Source organism: Octopus sinensis, linkage group LG5, assembly GCF_006345805.1.
Source record: "Octopus sinensis linkage group LG5, ASM634580v1, whole genome shotgun sequence".
In the NCBI taxonomy this organism is placed as follows: Eukaryota; Metazoa; Mollusca; class Cephalopoda; order Octopoda; family Octopodidae; genus Octopus; species Octopus sinensis.
This window is the reverse complement of record NC_043001.1, coordinates 46799169-46820179: the sequence shown is the minus strand read 5'-3', so window position 1 is coordinate 46820179 and position 21011 is coordinate 46799169. Positions and strand designations below refer to the sequence as shown.

The 21011-nt window shown below is 36.8% G+C and overlaps 1 protein-coding gene across 1 annotated transcript in view; it reads left to right on the top strand.

Annotated features, from left to right (window-relative positions):
- LOC115211928 (tubulin-specific chaperone D) overlaps positions 1 to 21011 on the top strand; it is a 63578-nt gene that overhangs the window by 24381 nt on the left and 18186 nt on the right. The window contains exons 17-27 of the mRNA XM_029780679.2: positions 1402 to 1475; positions 4876 to 4996; positions 8479 to 8539; positions 10138 to 10192; positions 10727 to 10789; positions 13603 to 13658; positions 14628 to 14709; positions 16142 to 16196; positions 18071 to 18226; positions 18543 to 18686; positions 19098 to 19181. Coding sequence (XP_029636539.2) covers positions 1402 to 1475; positions 4876 to 4996; positions 8479 to 8539; positions 10138 to 10192; positions 10727 to 10789; positions 13603 to 13658; positions 14628 to 14709; positions 16142 to 16196; positions 18071 to 18226; positions 18543 to 18686; positions 19098 to 19181 — 951 coding nt within the window. The remainder of the gene's footprint in view (positions 1 to 1401; positions 1476 to 4875; positions 4997 to 8478; positions 8540 to 10137; positions 10193 to 10726; positions 10790 to 13602; positions 13659 to 14627; positions 14710 to 16141; positions 16197 to 18070; positions 18227 to 18542; positions 18687 to 19097; positions 19182 to 21011) is intronic.

The following is a 21011-nucleotide window of genomic DNA, read 5'->3' as shown; positions in this document are numbered from 1 at the left end:
CTTTCTTTCTCTCATTTGTTTTCTCATCTTTTACATTCCCTTTTTTCAGTCAGTCTCTCTGTCTGTTGCTGTCTCCCTTTCTACCTGTATATTTCTTCTGCTTTACCTATGAATTTCAACTATTTTAATTACCTCCTGGAAGGATAAAAAAAGTAAAATCACTCTACAAATAATGGTAATATACTTCCATTACCAAATACTAAAAGGTACCAGCTGATGTTCTTTGTTTTTCTTATGGTTTAATCAGAAAGCAAAGGCTTCACTGGCACAGTCCATCTGAGATGGATGAGATTGATGTGGTTGATGTTTGCTTAATGTGTATTAACCTCATACACTCAGAATAGCTGGGTCATGAGTTTGAGAACTGCTAACACTTATTTTTATAAGCAAGCTATCCACTCTATTAGCAAATAATAAAAAATAAAAAAAGACAGATTCTGAGTATAGTAGGTGTGATCTGCATTTACAAAAGAAAGTTCATACATTTGAATAAGTTTGTATGACATAGGAAGAAGGAAAATCCTAGCACTCCAAGCACAGTCTTTTTTGTTTTCTCAAAAGGAACAGAATTCATGTTTGTCTCCCAATACATTGACTAGTTATGTCTTAGAGAGAGAGAAAAAAAGAACTACCTTGATTAATAAGTGTTTTTCAGTTTTTTTTCTGGATCTTTTCTGTTTGGTTGCCACCTTTCAATTTCTTCAATTTTGTCCCAATTGATTTCAAATTTGGTGTAGTTTTGTACGATAGTCATTGACATGAAATTCGTTTTCACCATAAATCAGTAAGTAAACAATTAATAGCTTTTAAAGTTTGCAACTTTTGGATAGTTTTAGCCAATTGAAAGCCACAGACATATAGGTGCCTGTTTCCATAGTAACAAGACAAGCATTGGAAAAGCTTTTATGAAAAATCACGTGTTTACAAACTGATATTTTACGCTGTTTTTCTGCTCTTTAAATTACAAAATCTGTTGTTTACTCTTTTTTTTTTGCATTAAATGCATTATTGAATGCATTAAACTACAAAATATGCGTTGTTTACTTGTATTTTGGTCATTTTTCACATATTAAATGCTTAAAACTTGCTATCATCTCATTGTTGACATTATTGTTTTGTCATCTTATGATTGCAATTGCACACAAAATGACAGCTTCCAAATCTTGTTGACTGACTGGGTAAAAATGATCAAACTTTAAACTTCCAACTTTTTTTTATTTTTTTATTTTCTGAAACAAGTGAATTAAGTCCAGAAATACAACATTAAAAAATTACACCAATACACCAAATCTGAAAATTTTCACTTAATTTTAAAATTTCAAAAAGTGCAGCCGAACAGAAAAGATCCTTTTTTTTTTCTCCTTTAAATTGAACACATTATTATTTTCTGTCTTTTTACAGTGCAATTCGTAAACTGACTGCTAAAGCTTTAAAACTACTAGTACCATTTGCACCGGACTATATGGCTGAAACAGGTAGTTTTCCATTCTAGATATTTGTTTCATTCTATGTATAGACACCCTTATAATAATTGAAATTCATTTAAATATACATTCAAATTATTTATTAATTATTATAATGTGAATATTTAATATTTAGTAGACATGTCCTTTGCATTTTTCAATGCAAGCACTTTATTAGGCATGTTACTGATCAGATGACGAATATTCTCTTGCAGAATTTCTTGCCAAGTTTCATGCAGTAATCTCAAAAAATCTGGCTTTGAAGATGCTTTCATTTTCTTTTTATGGCATGTCCTGTCCATTATGTCCCAGAGGTGTTTAATAGGGTTCATATCTGGTGACTTGCTTGGCCATGGAAGCTTTTTAATACCATTCTCATTCAACAAATCTTGGGTCATTTTAGCCATGTGATAAGGCTCCCCATCTTCCATAAATAAAGAATCTTCTTTAATCATTTCACCATTAGAGAAGATTGGTAGGTGTTCTTTCTGCAATATGGACATATTTATCTGAGTTTATGTTTTCCTCACACTCCACTAGCTCTTGATCAACCATTGCTCCAAATTGCTCCCCAGACCATCACAGAATAGTTGTTGTGTTTCCTTGTTGGCTGCAATTGTTTCACATCAAATTCTTGATCACAAAGTCTCTAGACCATCACTCAACCACTGTCAAGAAATACAGCAAATCTGGACTTATTGGAGAATATGACAGTGTCTCAAAATGCTAGTGGCCTCGCCACCATCTCACTGGCCCAGTCTTTTCTCCATTTGATGTTGGCTGGTCAAAGAAGTGGCTTCCTTCTTGCTGCTCTGCCATAGTAACCAAGTTTGTGGAGATACCTGATAGCTGTTCTGGGACTGACATCAACTTGTTCTGCTATGTCAGATGCCTTGCAATAAGGATTATCCTCCACACTTCTCTTAACAAAGAGAAGGGTCCTGTCAGAGGGACCTGGTTGATCTGGGTGAGGTGATGTGGTCTCCTCCCACTCTCTGGTGAATTGCACAATTACTCTATTAACTGTAGAAAGTGGGATCTCAAGGTTTTCTGCAATTTTGCACTATGACCACTTTCAGAATGACCCATAATACGGCCTTTTTGAAATTCAGACAGTTCCAAGGCTTCTTTTGTACATAGCATGATTAAACAGTCACATATAGAACCTGAAACATAAAAATGTCAATTAATAAAAAATATAAACCATTACAAGTTAGAATAAACATGTAATGCTGTTTTATGGGGTGTCTATTTATTTCTGTCGTGTGTGTGTATTGTTTAAAGATCAATTAATTTGGGTATGTATATTCTTTTTGTCTTTTACTGGTTTCAATGTGCAATCATTCTTGGGTTCCACCTTCAAGAGTTTTAGTCAATCATATTGACCTCAGGACTTGTCTCAATTATTTTAATGAAACTGCTAATTGAAAGGACATAAAGGTACACAACATAACACTTGTTTTAGACCAATGTAAGCATGATTATCACACCCCTCTCTCTCTCTCTCTCTCTCTGTGGTAAGTAGCTTGCTTACCAACCACATGGTTACGGGTTCAGTTCCATTGCATAGCACATTGGGCAAGTGTCTTCTACTGTAGCCTCGGGCTGACCAAAGCCTTGTGAGTGGATTTCGTAAACAGAAACTGAAAGAAGCCCGTCGTATATATATATATATAATATATATATATATATATAATATATATATATATATATATATGTGTGTGTGTTTGTATGTCTGTGTTTATACCCCCCAACATCACTTGACAACCGATGCTGGTGTGTTTATGTCTCTGTAACTTAGCAGTTTGGCAAAAGAGACTGATAGAATAAGTACTAGGCTTACAAAGAATAAGTCCTGGGGTTGATTCACTTCGGCTAAAGGTGGTGCTCCAGCATGACCGCAGTCAAATGACTGAAACAAAGAAAAGAAAGAAAGATACACACACACATGTAATATCTAAAGGATAACAAAATCAGCAAGTTTGAACAAAATTATTTTGTCTTCTGTTTCCATGTCAGTTACCTAGCTTTTACACTAGGTCAACTTTGCTTTTCCTCTCTTGTGAGACCAAATACCAAAGAATATACAAAGGTTTGATATAATTGATTCAAGTCCATAAAGGCTGTGACCCAGCATGGCTGCAGTCTAATGGCTGAAACCAATAAAAGAATATTATCATCATTGTAGCATTATTGTTCTCTGCATTTTTTGTCTGTGTCTTTTTTTTTCCAGGACCTGGGTTGGAATGAGGTGGTCCTATACAGTATCTCACCACTTGTTCCAGTCCATTATCGTGTGATATACCCAACAGATATCTTTGTTGCAGTGTATATTGTATATATTTGTGAGCTGGGTTTTCATTTTTGCAGTTTACTTTTATATTGCCAACCACTTAGCAATAATGACTTGGTACATTTTATCATGCCATTGATATATTTCCATATAACATAAGTATAACATATATCTTTGCCAACCACTTAGCAATAATGACTTGGTACATTTTATCATGCCATTGATATATTTCCATATAACATAAGTATAACATATATCTTTGCCAACCACTTAGCAATAATGACTTGGTACATTTTATCATGCCATTGATATATTTCCATATACATAAGTATAACATATATCTTTGCCAACCACTTAGCAATAATGACTTGGTACATTTTATCATGCCATTGATATATTTCCATATAAATAAGTATAACATATATCTTTGCCAACCACTTAGCATAATGACTTGGTACATTTTATCATGCCATTGATATATTTCCATATAACATAAGTATAACATATATCTTGCCAACCACTTAGCAATAATGACTTGGTACATTTTATCATGCCATTGATATATTTCCATATAACATAAGTATAACATATATCTTTGCCAACCACTTAGCAATAATGACTTGGTACATTTTATCATGCCATTGATATATTTCCATATAACATAAGTATAACATATATCTTTGCCAACCACTTAGCAATAATGACTTGTACATTTTATCATGCCATTGATATATTTCCATATACATAAGTATAACATATATCTTTGCCAACCACTTAGCAATAATGACTTGGTACATTTTATCATGCCATTGATATATTTCCATATAACATAAGTATAACATATATCTTTGCCAACCACTTAGCAATAATGACTTGGTACATTTTATCATGCCATTGATATATTTCCATATAACATAAGTATAACATATATCTTTGCCAACCACTTAGCAATAATGACTTGGTACATTTTATCATGCCATTGATATATTTCCATATAACATAAGTATAACATATATCTTTGCCAACCACTTAGCAATAATGACTTGGTACATTTTATCATGCCATTGATATATTTCCATATAACATATATCTTATCTTTTCCTTTCATTTTTTTTACAGTTCTCCCAAAAGTATTGTCTCTAACACATGTGCATGATCTAACAACCCAGCAGGGTGCTATACTGGCTGTTGGAGAAGTGACCTGTGGTTTGGCTAGCTATGGAGAGAAGGAAGGTCAAAGGTAGGACCCATGTGGCATCATTTGTTGCACACATCTTAACAATGTTTGTTGTTTCATTATCATTGTCATTCCTTAACGTCCGTTTTCCAGGGACGTAAACACATCGACACTGGTTGTCAAGCAGTGATGGAGCAAACACACGCATACACGACGGGCATTTTCCAGTTTCTATCTACCAGATCCAATCACAAGGCTTTGGTCAGCCCGAAGCTATAGTAGAAGGTGCCACACACTGGGACTGAACCTGGAACCATGTGACTGGGATGCAAGTGTCTTACCACACACCTGTCAATATTATTTACACTTCTGACTCTCAACCATTCCACTTACAACTGATCAATGAGACAAAGCTGTCGAGTTATGGCCCAGTTATTTTAAGAAGGGAATGACTTACATAAAACTCAAATATGAAAATTCAAATAGACTAATGAAATGAGGAAATCTTGAATTATTATAAGTACATTTTCTCTAACATATATTCAGGGTAGATAACCTAAATGGGAATTTCACTAAAATATTCTACAGTAGTCTCCCTTGACAATAACCTCTATTAGCTTTTTTTTGTTGTATTTGCAGTTTTAAAGCGATATCACCGAATGTCTGTTATGTCATTCTCAGGGAATTAATTTTCCTTCAGTCACCATATCAGCGCTGGAGTTTTATTGTGTGAACCACAATATATTGTCTCACACACATGCCTTCTTCATATATGCAGAGATTGCCTGTTTTAAAACTAATAATTATTTTTATTGCTATTAGTGAACTTGTAGTATTACCCAAGTCTTATACAGGATTATTTACAAGAATCTGTTTGCTGGTAATTTCTTTTCTGTTGTTGAATTATTTGCATGTATGTGTTTTTATAGGTTAATAAAAAAAAAAAGAGAAAAAACCGAGGGCCAGACTCATGATTTTTGCAGGAGCAACCCCCAGATAGGTGTGATTAATGCAGTTGATGTTTAGCTTGAGCATCTGTCAGTTGATTATCTGCAGGAAATATGTGTATCTGGAGGGACTGATTAATCTGTTTGTGCATGATCTAGGAAGTAAGATATAGAGAGGGTGACGAAAGGAGTATACAAGGTAGACCTGTGTGAACAACATGGTTAGCTAAGTCAGAAGACCAGGTGTTATTGTAGTAGCTGTAGAAGAGAAGGGGGAAGAAACTGCTCATCTATGTGGTTAAAGTATCTTGCTCATTGAATCCTTGCTTTCTTTTCTATGTTGTCTAGGGTGTTTAGCAACAACACTGTCCTGTTTATGAGATTAATATAGATCCTTGTTGAGTATGTGTATTGGATATAATTCCTTATTGTGTTTATTATTTTTCCTGTTGTTGTTTTTGAGGATAGTATAGTACCAGAAATGGTATCTAGTTTTTAGTATTTTGTTACATCTCTTTCCTTTTCTTACTTCTGGATGGTGGGAAGTGTGTATACGGAATAAGCAGCAGTCAGATATTAAGGTTGATTTAATATCCATCAACTATATATGCTCCTTGCAGGAGTGTGTATGTATATATATATATATATATATATATATATATATATAAGAGGCGATTCCAGGTCATCAGCGTCACTTGGGCTCATCACAGATTTCTCATAAGACACATGCCTGCTCAAAGAATTTCACGTTTTTCCACAATATTTCTAGCCCCAAATGCCTTATCATTATATCTAGCACTCTGTCTTTTTTCCATTTCTAAGCTAAGAGTAAAAATAAAGCAACATTGCAAAGCACAACTGATCTTTAGACACAGATGCACAGAATACCAGCAATCAAATAACGACAGCAGAGTGCACAACATCAGTGATCTGTTGCCTGTACTCTTGACAAGAGATACCAGTTAGTATTTTACACCTACCAGGCTTCTTCATATTAGCCTGAGTTGCTGGATAATTTTTCATTCCTTGAAGAATATTGTAGAACAGAAACTTTTCATAGATTGGAATTTATATCCTAATCTCTATGGAAATTCATTCTTTGATGAAAATATTGAATTTGAATTACTTTTAATTTTTACAATTATAGATAACAACTTGGGCTGTAACTTGTGAGCATGTGAAAGATGTCGAGAGAACATCTGCTACAAATGATATTTTTTGACACAGGGCTCCTCTGAGATGACCACCAGACCCTGAACAAAAATAAATGAACTGCGACCCTGCTCAATAAAAGGAGCTCGAGTTATTGGCTGCAATTAAATATATACTTGTTAGTGTTGTCAGAAATTAAATCAGCTTGCAAATACATGTTCACTTTACTAAATTTATACTTGGGCTAAGTCCGAACAGACTGAGTGCCGGAGTTGACGCTGATGTATATATATATATATTTTTTTTATATTTAGTTGAAAGATGTATAAGGAATCATCATCATCATCATTGGTGTATTAACTGAATCATTTGAATATCAAACCAAATGCCTTGTAGTATTTATTCTGGATTTTTACTTTCTCAGTTCAAATTGTGTCAGATCACCATTGCTTTCATCCTTCTGGGGTTAGGTTAATAAAATACCAGTTAAATACTGGGATTGATATAATCGACTGTTCTCTATCACCTAAAGTTTCTGGCCTTGTGCCTATGTTAGAAAATAGTGAATTGGCAGAAGTACTGGAACATCAGAATGTAAAGTTTTGTAGTATTTTTTTGGGGCACTTTACATCTGAGTTCAAATTCTGCTGTGGTCAACTATGCTTTTCATTTGGGCGGGGGGGGGGGCGATAAAATAAAGTACCAGTCAAGTACTGGGGTGAATGGTATCAACTAACCCTCTTCCCTCAGAACTGCTGGCCTTATGCCAAAATTTGAAACCATCATTATCATCATCATCAACATCATCATTTGACAGAATTGTTACCACAACAGACAAAATACTGAGCAGCATTTCGTCCATCTTTACATTCTGAGATCAAATTCCACGAAGGTCAACTTTACCTTTCATCCTTTCAGGTTCAATAAAATAAGTACCAGTTGAGCACTGGGGTTGATGTAGAATTTCAGGCCTCATGTCTAGAGTAGAAAGGATTTGTCAAGGTCAACTTTACCTTTCATCAGTGAAATAAGTACCAGTTGAACAAGGGGGTTCGATGTAATTGACTAGCCCCTTCCCCAAATTTCACACCTTGTGTCTATAGTAGAAAGGATTATTATTATTACCCATGCTAGCATGGAAAACGGACGCTAATTGATGATGATGATGATGATGATTATTGTTATTAAGGTGGTGAGCTGGCAAAATTGTCAGCATGTCAGGCGAAATGCTTAGTGGCATTTTGTCTGTCATTGTGTTCTGAGTTCAAATTCTGCCGAGGCCGACTTTGCCTTTCATTCTTTCGGGGTCAATGAAATAAGTACCAATTGAGTACTGGGGTTGAAGTAATTGACTTATCCCCTCCACTGAAATTGCTGGCCTTGTACCAAAATTTGAAATCATTATTGTTGTTATTATTATTATTATTATTATTATTTAAATTTCAGGTCTATTGAAGACATATTAGGTGAGACAACTGTTGAATGTCTACGTGCACTAGTTGAAAAGGTAAGTTAATCTTTTTAGTTATTTCCTAAATTGTAAATCCGTTTGACTTAATGAATGTGATTGTTTGTTCTAGTATTTGTATCTCTTGTCAAACGTCATCATGTGTCAGCTTATCTATTTAGGCAAACACACTGTCATTTTGCTTTGATTGATTGATTCCATTTGATTTAATTAGTTGAATGATTGACTGGATTTTCCCAAAGCCCTGAGAAATAAAAATGAATAATTGCTGCCATTTTTAGTATATTTTGGACAACAATAATAATAATAATTCTTTCTACTACAAATATAAGACCTGAAATTTTGTGAGAGAGAGCATTAGTCAATTACATTAACCTAACTGCTTGACTGATAGGCTGGGACTTACTTTATTGACCTTGAAAGGATGAAAGGCAATGAACTCAGAATGTAAAGTCAGAAGCCTTTCATTATTTCAAATTTTGGCACAAGGCCAGCAGTTTATGGGGAGTTGGGGTTAATTGGTTACATTAACACCAGTACTTGTCTGGTACTTCATCAACCCCAAAAGAATGAAAGACTAAGTTGACCATGGCAAGATTTAAGCTCAGAATATAGAGAATCAGGACAAGCACTACAAGACATTATCTTGCTACTTTAATAGTAATAATAATAATAATGATTCTTTTCTACTAAAGGCAGAAGGCCTGAAATTTTGGGGGATGGGACTAGTCGATTACATTGATCCCAGTGTTTCACTGCTACTTAATTTATTGACCCTGAAAGAATGAAAGGCAAAGTCAACCTTGGCGGAATTTAAACTCAGAACATAATGGCAGATGAAATACCACTAAGCATCTCGCCCGGCATGCTAACGATTTAAGCTTGCCACCTTAATAATGACGGTGGTGGTGGTGGTGGTGGCGGCAGCAGCGTCGGCGGTTTTATTCCTTCCAATTTTGGCACAAGGCAAACAATTTTGAAGGGAAACAGTCAATACTATTGACCCCAGTACTTGACTAATATTTTATTGACCTCCAAAAGGGTGAAAGGCAAAGTTGACCTCAGCAGAATTTGATCTCAGAAAGTAAAGAGCTGGAAGAAATGCTGGTAAACATTTTGCCCAACATGCTAGCAATTCTGTGAGTTCACCACCTTTAAATAGTTTTCAAATTTTGGCACAAAGGCAGCAATTTTAGCGAGTTGATTACATCTGCCCCTGATATTTTATCAACCACCAAAAAGATCCACTTGTAGAAAACATACCAGAAAAATGTAACATACCAATGTGATGTGGATTTTCCAACACCCATTGCAAGCTATTGTCTGCCGGGTGGGATAGTAACTCAGAATAAGAATTGATATAGGGAAATGGGGACTTTTTGGTCATCCTACAAGAGACAGTAGCATTAGTTCTGGCAGCATGACAAAATGTACCGTCTCCACACTGTATGACATTCACACTTTGGTTGTTTTCAATCTGTTGTGATGAGACACTATGCAACCTGTCTGATTCCTGCCAGCATGGAAAAACATGATGACGATTTACGTGTGTGTTTGTGTATGTGTGCACATGCATGTGTGTGTACTTGTATGCATATGTCACTTTTTCATTTTAGCATATTTTTTTTTTCTTGTAGTTGGAAGAAGCACATTCATTTCGTGGTGTGGGTGGAGAGCATTTGCAGCAAACAGGTTAGTATTCTGTGTGTGTGGTTTGATAAAATGCTCCTAATGCATCTAAAGTGATTGATATTTGAAGACGTAGAAAAAAAGATTCAAGGGAGGATACTCAGTAGGCAACGTCGCAGACAACCCGTTTAAGAGGACAGAACATTCGAATAAGAACTGATCGCGAATGATAGTGAGGGAGAGAGTATGATGTAGTAATAATTAATGGAGGGAGCAATACAAACAAGAGAGAGAGAGAGAGAGAGAGAGCGCGCAGAAGTAATAAGGATGACTATAAGTTGAGAGAGAAACATAGTAATGATAAAGGGGTCTGGATCTGAACAGGTCTGATGCACAGTTGGCAAACTAGAGTGATAAAGGGATGGTATGAATCTGTCCATAGTCAATACATCTACCATTAACCTTTATAGATGTATTGACTATGGACAGATTCATACCATTCCTCATTATACAGGCAACATGTATGAGTATGTATTATATATGCACATGTACACACACAGATACTCAATCAGTAAATTTGTCTTTTTACTTTTGCAGTTGCCAATTATATTCAAAATCTTTCTCTTGCCAAGCTGCCATTCCACAATCTTCCAATTATTGGTAAGTATTCACCTTTTCCTATATCATTTTCAAACTCCAATATCTGATGACGTTACCTGCCACCCCAGCATATAGATAATATAGCTGAAACCATAACACAAACAATCAGATAGTCTATACAGGACCCGAAAATATTTAGTTTTAATTGATTGTTACTTTCTACAAACCTGAAGTAAGACTTACAATGAAATACTGTTCCCACATTTTGAACAGTGCTACTTGCTGCTACTATCTTTGTTATGCACACAAAATTCTAGACTGCATCCAAAAGGACATCAGTTTGATAGGTAAATATTTGCTTTTAAACACATGTACTCCATAGAGTTGTCTTCTTTTTATGTCTGTTTTCTTTTGTTTTTCTTTATCTTTTACCAGCAAAAGATACATATATAAACACACACACACACAACGAACTTCTACATAGAAACAGTTATTAGTATTATTTTGACTTTATTATTCAACCTTCTGGGATTGGACACCCATAAAATTATTAACCATCTTACAAACAATAACTCTGAGCACCTTTTCAAACTCCACCTGTCTAACACCCGTGGACATATTTACAAAGTCAGAAAACAGCACAGCTCCCATGATTTTCGGGAACATTTTTTCACGCTGAGAGTTGCTGAAGCATGGAACAAACTGCCGGCATCAGTTGTTAGTTGTCGGAGCACTGCATTCTTCAAAACTTCCATGCTTTCTGAGATTCGCCAACACAACACCTGATTTTCTCCCCTCCATACACATGCAAGCATGTATCTGACTCATACACTGTTCGCTTTCCAGACATTGTACATTACTGCATATACTTTATACGCACTTTTTGACAAGTTGTGGTGCACCTGAGCACTGTATACAATAATTTCATTATTATTATGTAATATACTTGTATAAGATTTACTAAAATAAATATCAGTTAAGTATTGATGCCAGTTTGAATGTTACACAGCTGCCAGACTTTGGTGCCTGGTGACGCTTCAGAATATTCTGAGTAGGCACTAATTTGTATTGCGGGAAAGATTTCTGTAAATTATATTTTCTAAGTCTGAGAGTGCACTATTGAATTACAAGGGGGTAGTGGCATCCAGTGCCCTACATGCTTAATGATGGGCATGATGTTACCAATATTAAAAAATCATTGTTCTTATAATTTTGGCATAGAAAGGAGATCATATAGGACAATATGTTTTGCAGCATGTACTTGGGCCCTTTTACATTCTGAGTTCAAATCCCACCAAAGTCAATTTTGCTTTTCCTCCTTCCAGGGACAATATAATCAATTCTCCCCTTTCTTCAAAATGTTTGACCATGTGACTGTGTTGGAAATAGTAATTATTATTATAAGGGTAGTGTGAAAGCAGCAAGCCGGCAGAATTGTTAGCATGCCAGGCAAAATGCTTAGCGGCATTTCATCTGTCCATATGTTCTGAGTTCAAATTCTACCAAGGGTGACTTTGCCTTTCATCCTTTTGGGGTTGATGAAATAAGTACCAGTTATGCACTGGGGTTGATGTAATCAACTAGCCTCTCTCTTAAAATTTCAAGCCGTGTGCCTTTAGTAGAAAGGATTATTGTAAAGGAAGTGTAATATTATTGTAAGGTAGTGTAGTATTATTATAAGGGTATTATAAGAATGGTATAATTATTATTATAAGAAGATGGTGAGCTGGCAGAATCGTTAGTGCATCTGACAAAATACTTAGTGGCATTTCTTTTCACTGTTTACATGCTGAGTTCAAATCTTGCCAAGGTCAACTTTGCCTTTCAACCTTTGAAAGAAAGTACCAGTCAAATACACTAAAACTGGCTTTGTGCCAAAATTCGAAAGAATTACTATAAGGGTTGTAGATGACAGAATCAGTAGACTGTCAAACAGAATAACTTGCTACATTTTGTTATGATCTGAATTTCAGGTTATTTTAAAGTCAACTTGTATTTTTCATCCTTCCAACGATTGATAAATTTTCTGTACCTCTCCACTTAAATATGTAACAAGATGAGAGTTTCAGGAACACTTGAGGGGTGTCTGGTCTTATCTTGTCACATACAATAGTCAAAGAAAAGGAACCAAAAATCCAGCTGTCTTCAATAACAATAAATAACACTTTATTCTTCGGGTTCACAGGTAAAATATATACATATATATTTCTTAAGGGCGAACCGGCAGCCAAGTCCACAGGACTGTACACAAATGTTCACTTGGGTGAGCCAAGAAGATACGGTCTCCGTCCCCGCTTCAAAGAGAGCTTCTCTATGCGTAGGGTTTTTCCTGAGAGAAGTTTTAGACACGTCCGCTCATTAGGACTGTTCTTCCAAAAGGGTAGATTTAGCGGGGACACTTTCAGGTTGCAGTTCCTGCGCATGCGCATGAGGGAACTTCCGGCGGCCTACCGGAAGTAATTCAATTTTGCACATGCGTGCTGAAACTTCAACAGTAGTGTCACTACAAATTTATAACTATTCGCCTGTATTTGAATTTTTTTTTTCTATAATTTGAATATAATTAAGATAACTTTAGCTTTCCTTTTTAAAGGATCACTACAATAAATACCAGTCAAGCTCTAAGGGTCAGTCATATTGACTACACTCCTGAAATTTCATGACCTTGTATTTATGTTAAAAGTCATTATCATTGTCTTTTGGTTCTTATTTGTAGTTATTTCTTTTCACTTTTGTCCCCAATGCCCTGGGGGTGGGGGTATGAATGTGATGAAAAACAATTTTCAAAAACCCCATTGTATTCTTGATCCATTGACTGCTTAAGAAACCACTACCACCACACCCTCTACTACTACTACTACTTTCTATTTCAGATGTATGGCAGCAATTTCTGTTTGAGTGCTTATGTAAAGATCAGCTAGAAGTCCAGGTAAGGAATTTCATTTCATTCCTACTCTTCTGAGGTTGTGTTTGTGGTTGAATGGCTAGTGTTAGGTGATGACAAGTGGAGTGGGGTCAGCAAGCTGCAAAAGCAACTGCCCCTACATGTAAGCTAACTATGCCCAATATTTCATTTTGGGTCTGTACCAGTATGTAGAAGTATAGATGATTTGAGACAACACATAGATATGTCTTCTGACTTAAGAAGAACAGTAAGTCTGTCTTGTGTAAAGAATGGCTTTAACAGCAGTGAATGCTTTTTAGATCTGTGGGCAATGATAAATCTATGCACAAAATAAAGGGACTTCCGTAAGAGAAGTTCAGGTTCCAATCAATTTGTATGGTAAGTGGAGCAAAAGTTATAACAAGAATTAATATGTGTATGTATGAAATGGTGGAATAGATATTGTATTAGACTGCTATTTCATAGATCTTGAGTTCAAAACTTGGGTATGTTTTGCTGTATAATTTGGGAAAGATGCTTCATTTTATACTGCCATTATGTTCACTTGGCTGTCAGAGAATCCTGGAGGGTTTTTTTTTTTTTATATAAATCAATGTCCTATTGAGAAGACTTTGTATTTTACATCAACTTTATACCACAAAAGTGGAGCTAAGCACCAGTATGGAAAAAAACCCCTAAAAAACCCCCCAAATCTTTGGTATGTAAGTGCCAACTCCCTTATTGTTTTTGTACAAGTGTAAGAGATGTGGAAGTTTTGCTTGTGGCATGAGGGAGAGAAAGGAACTGTTGATAGTGATAACTTAGATTGACTAAGGACTTGGTGCTGAAAAATAAGTGATAGCTCCATATGTTATACGAATATGGGAAAATGAGTTACAAAACCAAAAATAAAAGTTTTTGTTTTGTTATTATTACCACCAATGATAAGGTGATGATAATATTGACAATGATGATGTTGATATTTAAATCTGTGTCCATATTTTCTTATTTTAGACAGCAGCACTTGAATGCTTCCCTATTTTTGTTTTTGAGTATTATCAAAGTCGAGATGGTGAAGTTCGAACTGAAAAACGAGGTAAACTATATTTCTATTGTTTTCATTTGTTGTTTGTTCTGTCTCTAGAGAAAATCCTTAAATCTACTTGCAATTTTATGATTAATCCATTAATCTCTAAACTGGCTACCTTTATACGAGCCCTGTCTCTTCATCTCAAATTCCATTTACAACGATTATCCTACAGGAACACCTTTGCTATTTATGCGTTCTCTTCACAAATCAAAGTGGGCATGCATTGCTCAACCTTGAAAGGCATACCCCCCTTTTATTTGACAACAGACAACTTAAATCAAGATTGAAGTCAATTGACTAATTTAATAGCTACTCAGTTTCCAAATTACAAAGATTTCTTGACATTTTGTTGACAGACAAAGCTGAATACTTTTATACCTTCTGTCTGGCACTATTTCTGCCTTTCTATGGCACCCTTCAACAAGGGTGTCCATTTTCATAGGTAAGCCATCATCATCATCATCATCATCATCATTTAGCGTCCGTTCTCCATGCTAGCATGGGTTGGACGGTTCAACTGGAGTCTGTGAAGCTGGAAGGCTTCATCAGGCCCAGTCAGATCTGGCAGTGTTTCTACGGCTGGATGCCCTTCCTAACGCCAACCACTCCGTGAGTGTAGTGGGTGCTTTTTACGTGCCACCCGCACAGGTGCCAGACAGAGCTGGCAAACGGCCACAACGGATGGTGCTTTTACGTGTCACCGGCACGGGGGCCAGGCAAGGCTGGCAACGGACACGAACGGATGGTGCTTTTACGTGCCACCAACACGGGGGCCAGACAGAGCTGGCAAACGGCCACGAACGGATGGTGCTTTTACGTGTCACCGGCACGGGGGCCAGGCGAGGCTGGCAACGGACACGAACGAATGCTGCTTTTACATGCCACCGACACGGGGGCCAGACAGAGCTGGCAACGGCCACGAACGGATGGTGCTTTTACGTGTCACCGGCACGGGGGCCAGGCGAGGCTGGCAACGGACACGAACGAATGCTGCTTTTACATGCCACCGACACGGGGGCCAGACAGAGCTGGCAAACAGCCACGAACAGATGGTGCTTTTACGTGTCACCGGCACGGGGGCCAGGCGAGGCTGGCAACGGACACGAACGGATGGTGCTTTTACATGTCACCGACATGGGGGCCAGACAGGGCTGGCAAACGGCCACGAACGGATGGTGCTTTTACATGTCACCGACATATACAACTACTACTACTGCTGCTGCTTCTACTACTACTACTACTACTGCTAATAGTAATCCTTCTATAGGCACAAGGCTCACAAGGGTCAATGAAGTAAGTACTAGTCAAGTACTGGAGTCAGTGTAATCGATTTCTTCCCTCCTCTTGAAAACTGCTGGCCTTGTGCCCAAATTAGAAACCATTAATATTATTACTAATAGTAATAATGACTTCAGATTTATGTTTGCTTCTATTGTAGATGCTCTGCTGGAACATTGTGTTCAAGAACTAACTAGTGACTGGGATTACAGACGGTGAACATATTTTGTTTTTTTTTACCTTTTTTTTGTGTTGTAACTCTCTTTTGTTGTCAATGTGACATCACAACTTATACTGTGATGTGACCCACCCGCTCAGCCTGCTTGAAATAGAAGCTAGATCTTTCTCACTCTCTCTCTCTCTCTTACACACACCTCTACACCTTGCAATCTTAGATAAATAAGGAAGGACATATTGGATAATTAAAACAAAGCAAAGGTTGTAGTTGGGAAAGCCTTTGATCATAGTTTTTTAAACAACAATAACAATAACCACCTTGCTATGGCGAAAATATTACCATGTTTGGAGACAGGTATGGGTTGATGACAAGAAGGGCATCAGGCCATAGAAAATCTATCTCAGTAAATTCCATCTGACCCATGCATGCATGGAAAAATGGATGTTGAATGTTGTTGTTGTTGTTGTTGATGATGATGATGATGAAGCAGGCTTTGTACAGTTTCTGTTAACCAAATTCATTCACAAGGCCACAGTAGAAGACATTTGCCCAAAGTGCTGCACAGTGGGATTGAACCTGACACAAAGACAACTCTGTAACCACATAGCTGGGGCTGCACCTGACATAGGTAAAAAGATTTCTGCCACCAATGAAGGTTGAAGAATTTTACAACCACACAAAACTATATATATCACAGCGCAGTACAACAACATATCTCTGTACATATAGTATATAACTCTACAATATTCTGTTACTACTACTACTGATGCTACTACTACTTGTTAACAATGTGTTTCTCACATGATATTCTTGTTAGAAAAAGATTGTTAGACTTATTTCACATTTACTTTTTCTTTTTTTTTTTTTAAAGAATTAAAAAAAGTGCACTCTGAATCCATCTTAGGACTGATGTTTAATCCAGATATTGTGTGTAATTTGAAAACCTTGCCACCATTTCTCTCCTGCTTTCTCTTGCACTCTTGCTTTCTCTCTCTAACCATGTACCTCTGCTGCAGCAAGATGCCTGCTTCTGTCTCTCTGTCACACTCTAACCTTCCACCATCTGGCACAAGATCACCTCCTCCAATATGTTCCCTCCCTTCTCAAGTGATCTTTGTCTTGCAAGTTACTTGGTGACGCTGCTAGTGCTGGTGCCACATAAAAAGTCCCCTGTCCACACTGTAAAGTGGTTGGCATTTGGAACGGCATCCAGCTGTAAAATTCATGCCAAAACTGACCTCACCTGTGCTAGTGCCACTTAAAAAAAAGCACCCAGACCACTCTGCGTGGTAGTTGGTGTTAGGTAGGGCATCCAGCCATAAAAAAAAACCATGCCAAAACAGACACTGAAGCCTGGTGCAACCTTCTGCCTGGCCAGCTTCTATCAAACCATCCAACCTCTATCAGAATGGAAAGCAGATGTTAAACAATGATGATGATGACATGTACACAAAATCGGCAGCAGCAGTTGTCCATCATAGGTTGACATTGACTTCTTGTTCAGTAATTGTCTCTGGCGGATTCACATGTGGGTTTCAATGTCTACTCTTGATCTGCGGCAACAATGATATCTGTTGCAGGTGAAACTACTCGATGCATCAGAAGAGGGATGCCTCTCATGTGCTCTTTCGTATTCTCTCTGTTGTTTCTTCTCAGTGGTGTCTGGGGGAGATCCTGGAGTTCTTTGGATGTCTCTTCAGCACACACACATACATATACATACACATGATGGAGGAAAGCAGATGGATCAAGAGGAACATCCAAAGATCACTTCTAGTCTAAAAGCTGCACAATAATCATATATAGTTGGCATGTGCATAGACTTTATTGCAGATGTTTTATAAATGAACCTTATAATATGAAATGATGTATTGTAAATGTAATACCAACTTGCTACTCATGTACTTACAGGATGAGCCATGCTTTGGCATTAGGGAAGTTACCTCTTATTTTTATAAAAGGTAAACTGGACTACATTTTGCCTTCATTGTGTACTGCAGCTGAATTGTCAGATAAACCAGAACTATGGGCTGAAGCCCGCAGTGATGCTGTGAAAGCCATTAACAGGTAAGTTTTTTTGTTTGTTTGTTTGTTTTTGTTGTTGTTTTGGCTAAGAGTACAAGAGTCCATTCTACAGTCAACTCCCAGATGCCACAGGTACTCAGTTTTGGCTGAATGTACTGGTGTTAAATGAAGTGCCTTGCTCAAGGGCACATTACACCACCTGGTCTGAGGATCAAACTCGTGTTCTAATGATCAGAATCCAACTCCTGGATCATTAAACCATGCATGTTCGTTCAGAATTAAATATTGTAAGACATTTTCTCCAGGAACACATGGAAACTGCTGAAACTTTTCCTCTTTTTTCTTTTTTTCTCTCTAGCTTGTGCTTGACGGTAGACATACAACAAGATGGTCCCAGTCATACCTATATCTGCAAAGATAACTTGAACCTCATCTATGAGACTTTCTTTGATGCCATCAAAGATTATACGATTGACAAGCGGTGTGGAGACATCGGTGCCTTGTAACTATCATTTTTTTTCTTACTCTCTCATGTTCTTTCTCTCATCCCTCTCATCTCACCTCTATTATCTATTTTTTCTCTCCTTTTCCTTACTCTATTTTTCCTTTTCTACTATTTCTCTCTTTCTTTCTCTCTCTCTCTATTTCCATTCCTTTAATTTCTTTCGCTTTCTTGTCATTCTCTATCTTTCTTCACATGAATCTATTTGTCTTACAACGTTCCCCTCCTTTCTCTTTATCTTTCTCCTTGTCTATCAATTAAAAGCACTCACTGCTTACTTGTATATTCACCATCATATAAAGATCTGAGAATCTCATGCTTTCTATGTTATTTTATTTTTTTTGTCACTATTCAGTATTTGAGTTTGTGAATTAATGTACATGAATAAAATATCTCTGTTGATTGTTGCAGCGTCCGTGAAGCTGCTATGCAAAGCTTACATGATCTCACCTGTAAGATTACCGATGTGCAACCTGCAATGCTCAGCAAAGACATGTAAGTAAATTAAACATTAACAAAGTATTAGTTTGTGTGTGTGTGTGGGGGGGGCATGGTTGAATGGTTTGCAAGTCTGCTTCAGACTCATAAAACCCTGTATTTGATTCTACTACATGGTATCTTAAACAAGTATCCTCTACAATAGCACATTTTATAGTTTGCTATTTTGTGATTTAAAGTTGATGAAGAGGTTTTTGTTTTTCATTCTAGTGTTTTTGTAATAAATTCTAACTCCAAGTTTGTAGTTGGTTGTGATGCATGTTGAGTTTTGTTTTGTGAGTTAGAAAAATATGTCTGTTTGTTGAGCCTTCAAGTTATGGGATTATAAACTAAAATCATCTTTGTTTTCAAGCAGTCTCAAAGTACAGACATACAAGATGACAGATACATGCAAGCACATATGCACTCTTATATAGGGAGAATTCACAAAAAATACAAAAGACAAAGACAGTTGGTGTAGACAACAAACAGATGAATTAGTATAACACTTGGGAAGTCAAAAAGTCTTTAACGTTTCGAGCCTATGCTTTTCCACAGAAAGGAACACAGAGAAACAAGGAGAGAAAATAAAGAATGCACTCTTTTATATATATCATCATCATCATCATCGTCGTTTAACGTCCGTTCTCCATGCTAGCATGGGTTATATATATATATATTATTGAGACCCCCTTCAGTCATGGCTGACCGTGGGATTGCACCTACAAAGTTACCGTCCCAGGCACAAGTCTGGGCAAGATTGTTTATGGAAGACCAGCAGTCGCCCATGCATGCCACCAGTGTTATCCAAGGGAAAGGCAACAGCGGATACAGCTTGGCACCTGTGATGTCACAACTCATTTCTACAGCTGAGTGAACTGGAGCAACATGAAATAAAGTGTCTTGCTCAAGAACACAACATGCAGCCCAGTCCAGGATTCGAACTCACAACCTGACGACCGTAAGCTCGATGCTCTAACCAGTGAGCCATGCACCTTCACACACACACACACACACACACACATATATATATATATATATATATATAAAAAAAACATGGGTACAGAAATATATGCATATATACATGCACTAATACATACATGCAACTTCTATGTAACCAAAGATTTGCTTAATAGCTTTGAAATACTTGAGTTTTCCAAGGTAAACAAACCCAGTTGACTCACAGCCTCCAAATGCTATTGATTAATTGTACAGTGAAAATTTGTTGAAGCAATGCAAATGTTTCATTTTCCTATAATGAATACAATAACTCTGTTCATATGTAGTATGCAGACACATAGACAGAGGTTAATTACGTACTTTCTTTTTTGTACTTGGTGTGTGTATGTAATATAAAAGCAAGTATATTCACAAATACACTTAGATGTATGCACATCTTACTTGCATGTTTCATGTTTATGAAATACTCTGAACTGTTTTAATTCAAACAAAAACAACTTTGTCACCTTCTTAGTGACTGGCTTGAATTCTGTGATGAAGATCTCTCTCTATATAAACGGCAGTTTGTCTGTCTGCGTGTCTGTGTGTCTGTTAGGTTGTACCCTCACCCTGACCACGGCTTTCAACTGATTCTGATGAAACATGACACACACACAGCCCAATGTCATAATTCAAAACTAACGCAGCGAAAATTTTGAAAAGTTCCCCCAGTTCTGAAAAAAATCGATAAATTCGACATGGGGTTGAGAATCAGAAACACAAACCACAGACTGTCTAGGGGACGCAACTCGACCTTTTTAACTCAAAAAAATTTACCATAATTTTTTTTCCATTTTTTTGCTACTTTTTGGCTATAACTCTCTAAAAATGCTTTATAGTTATTTCCCT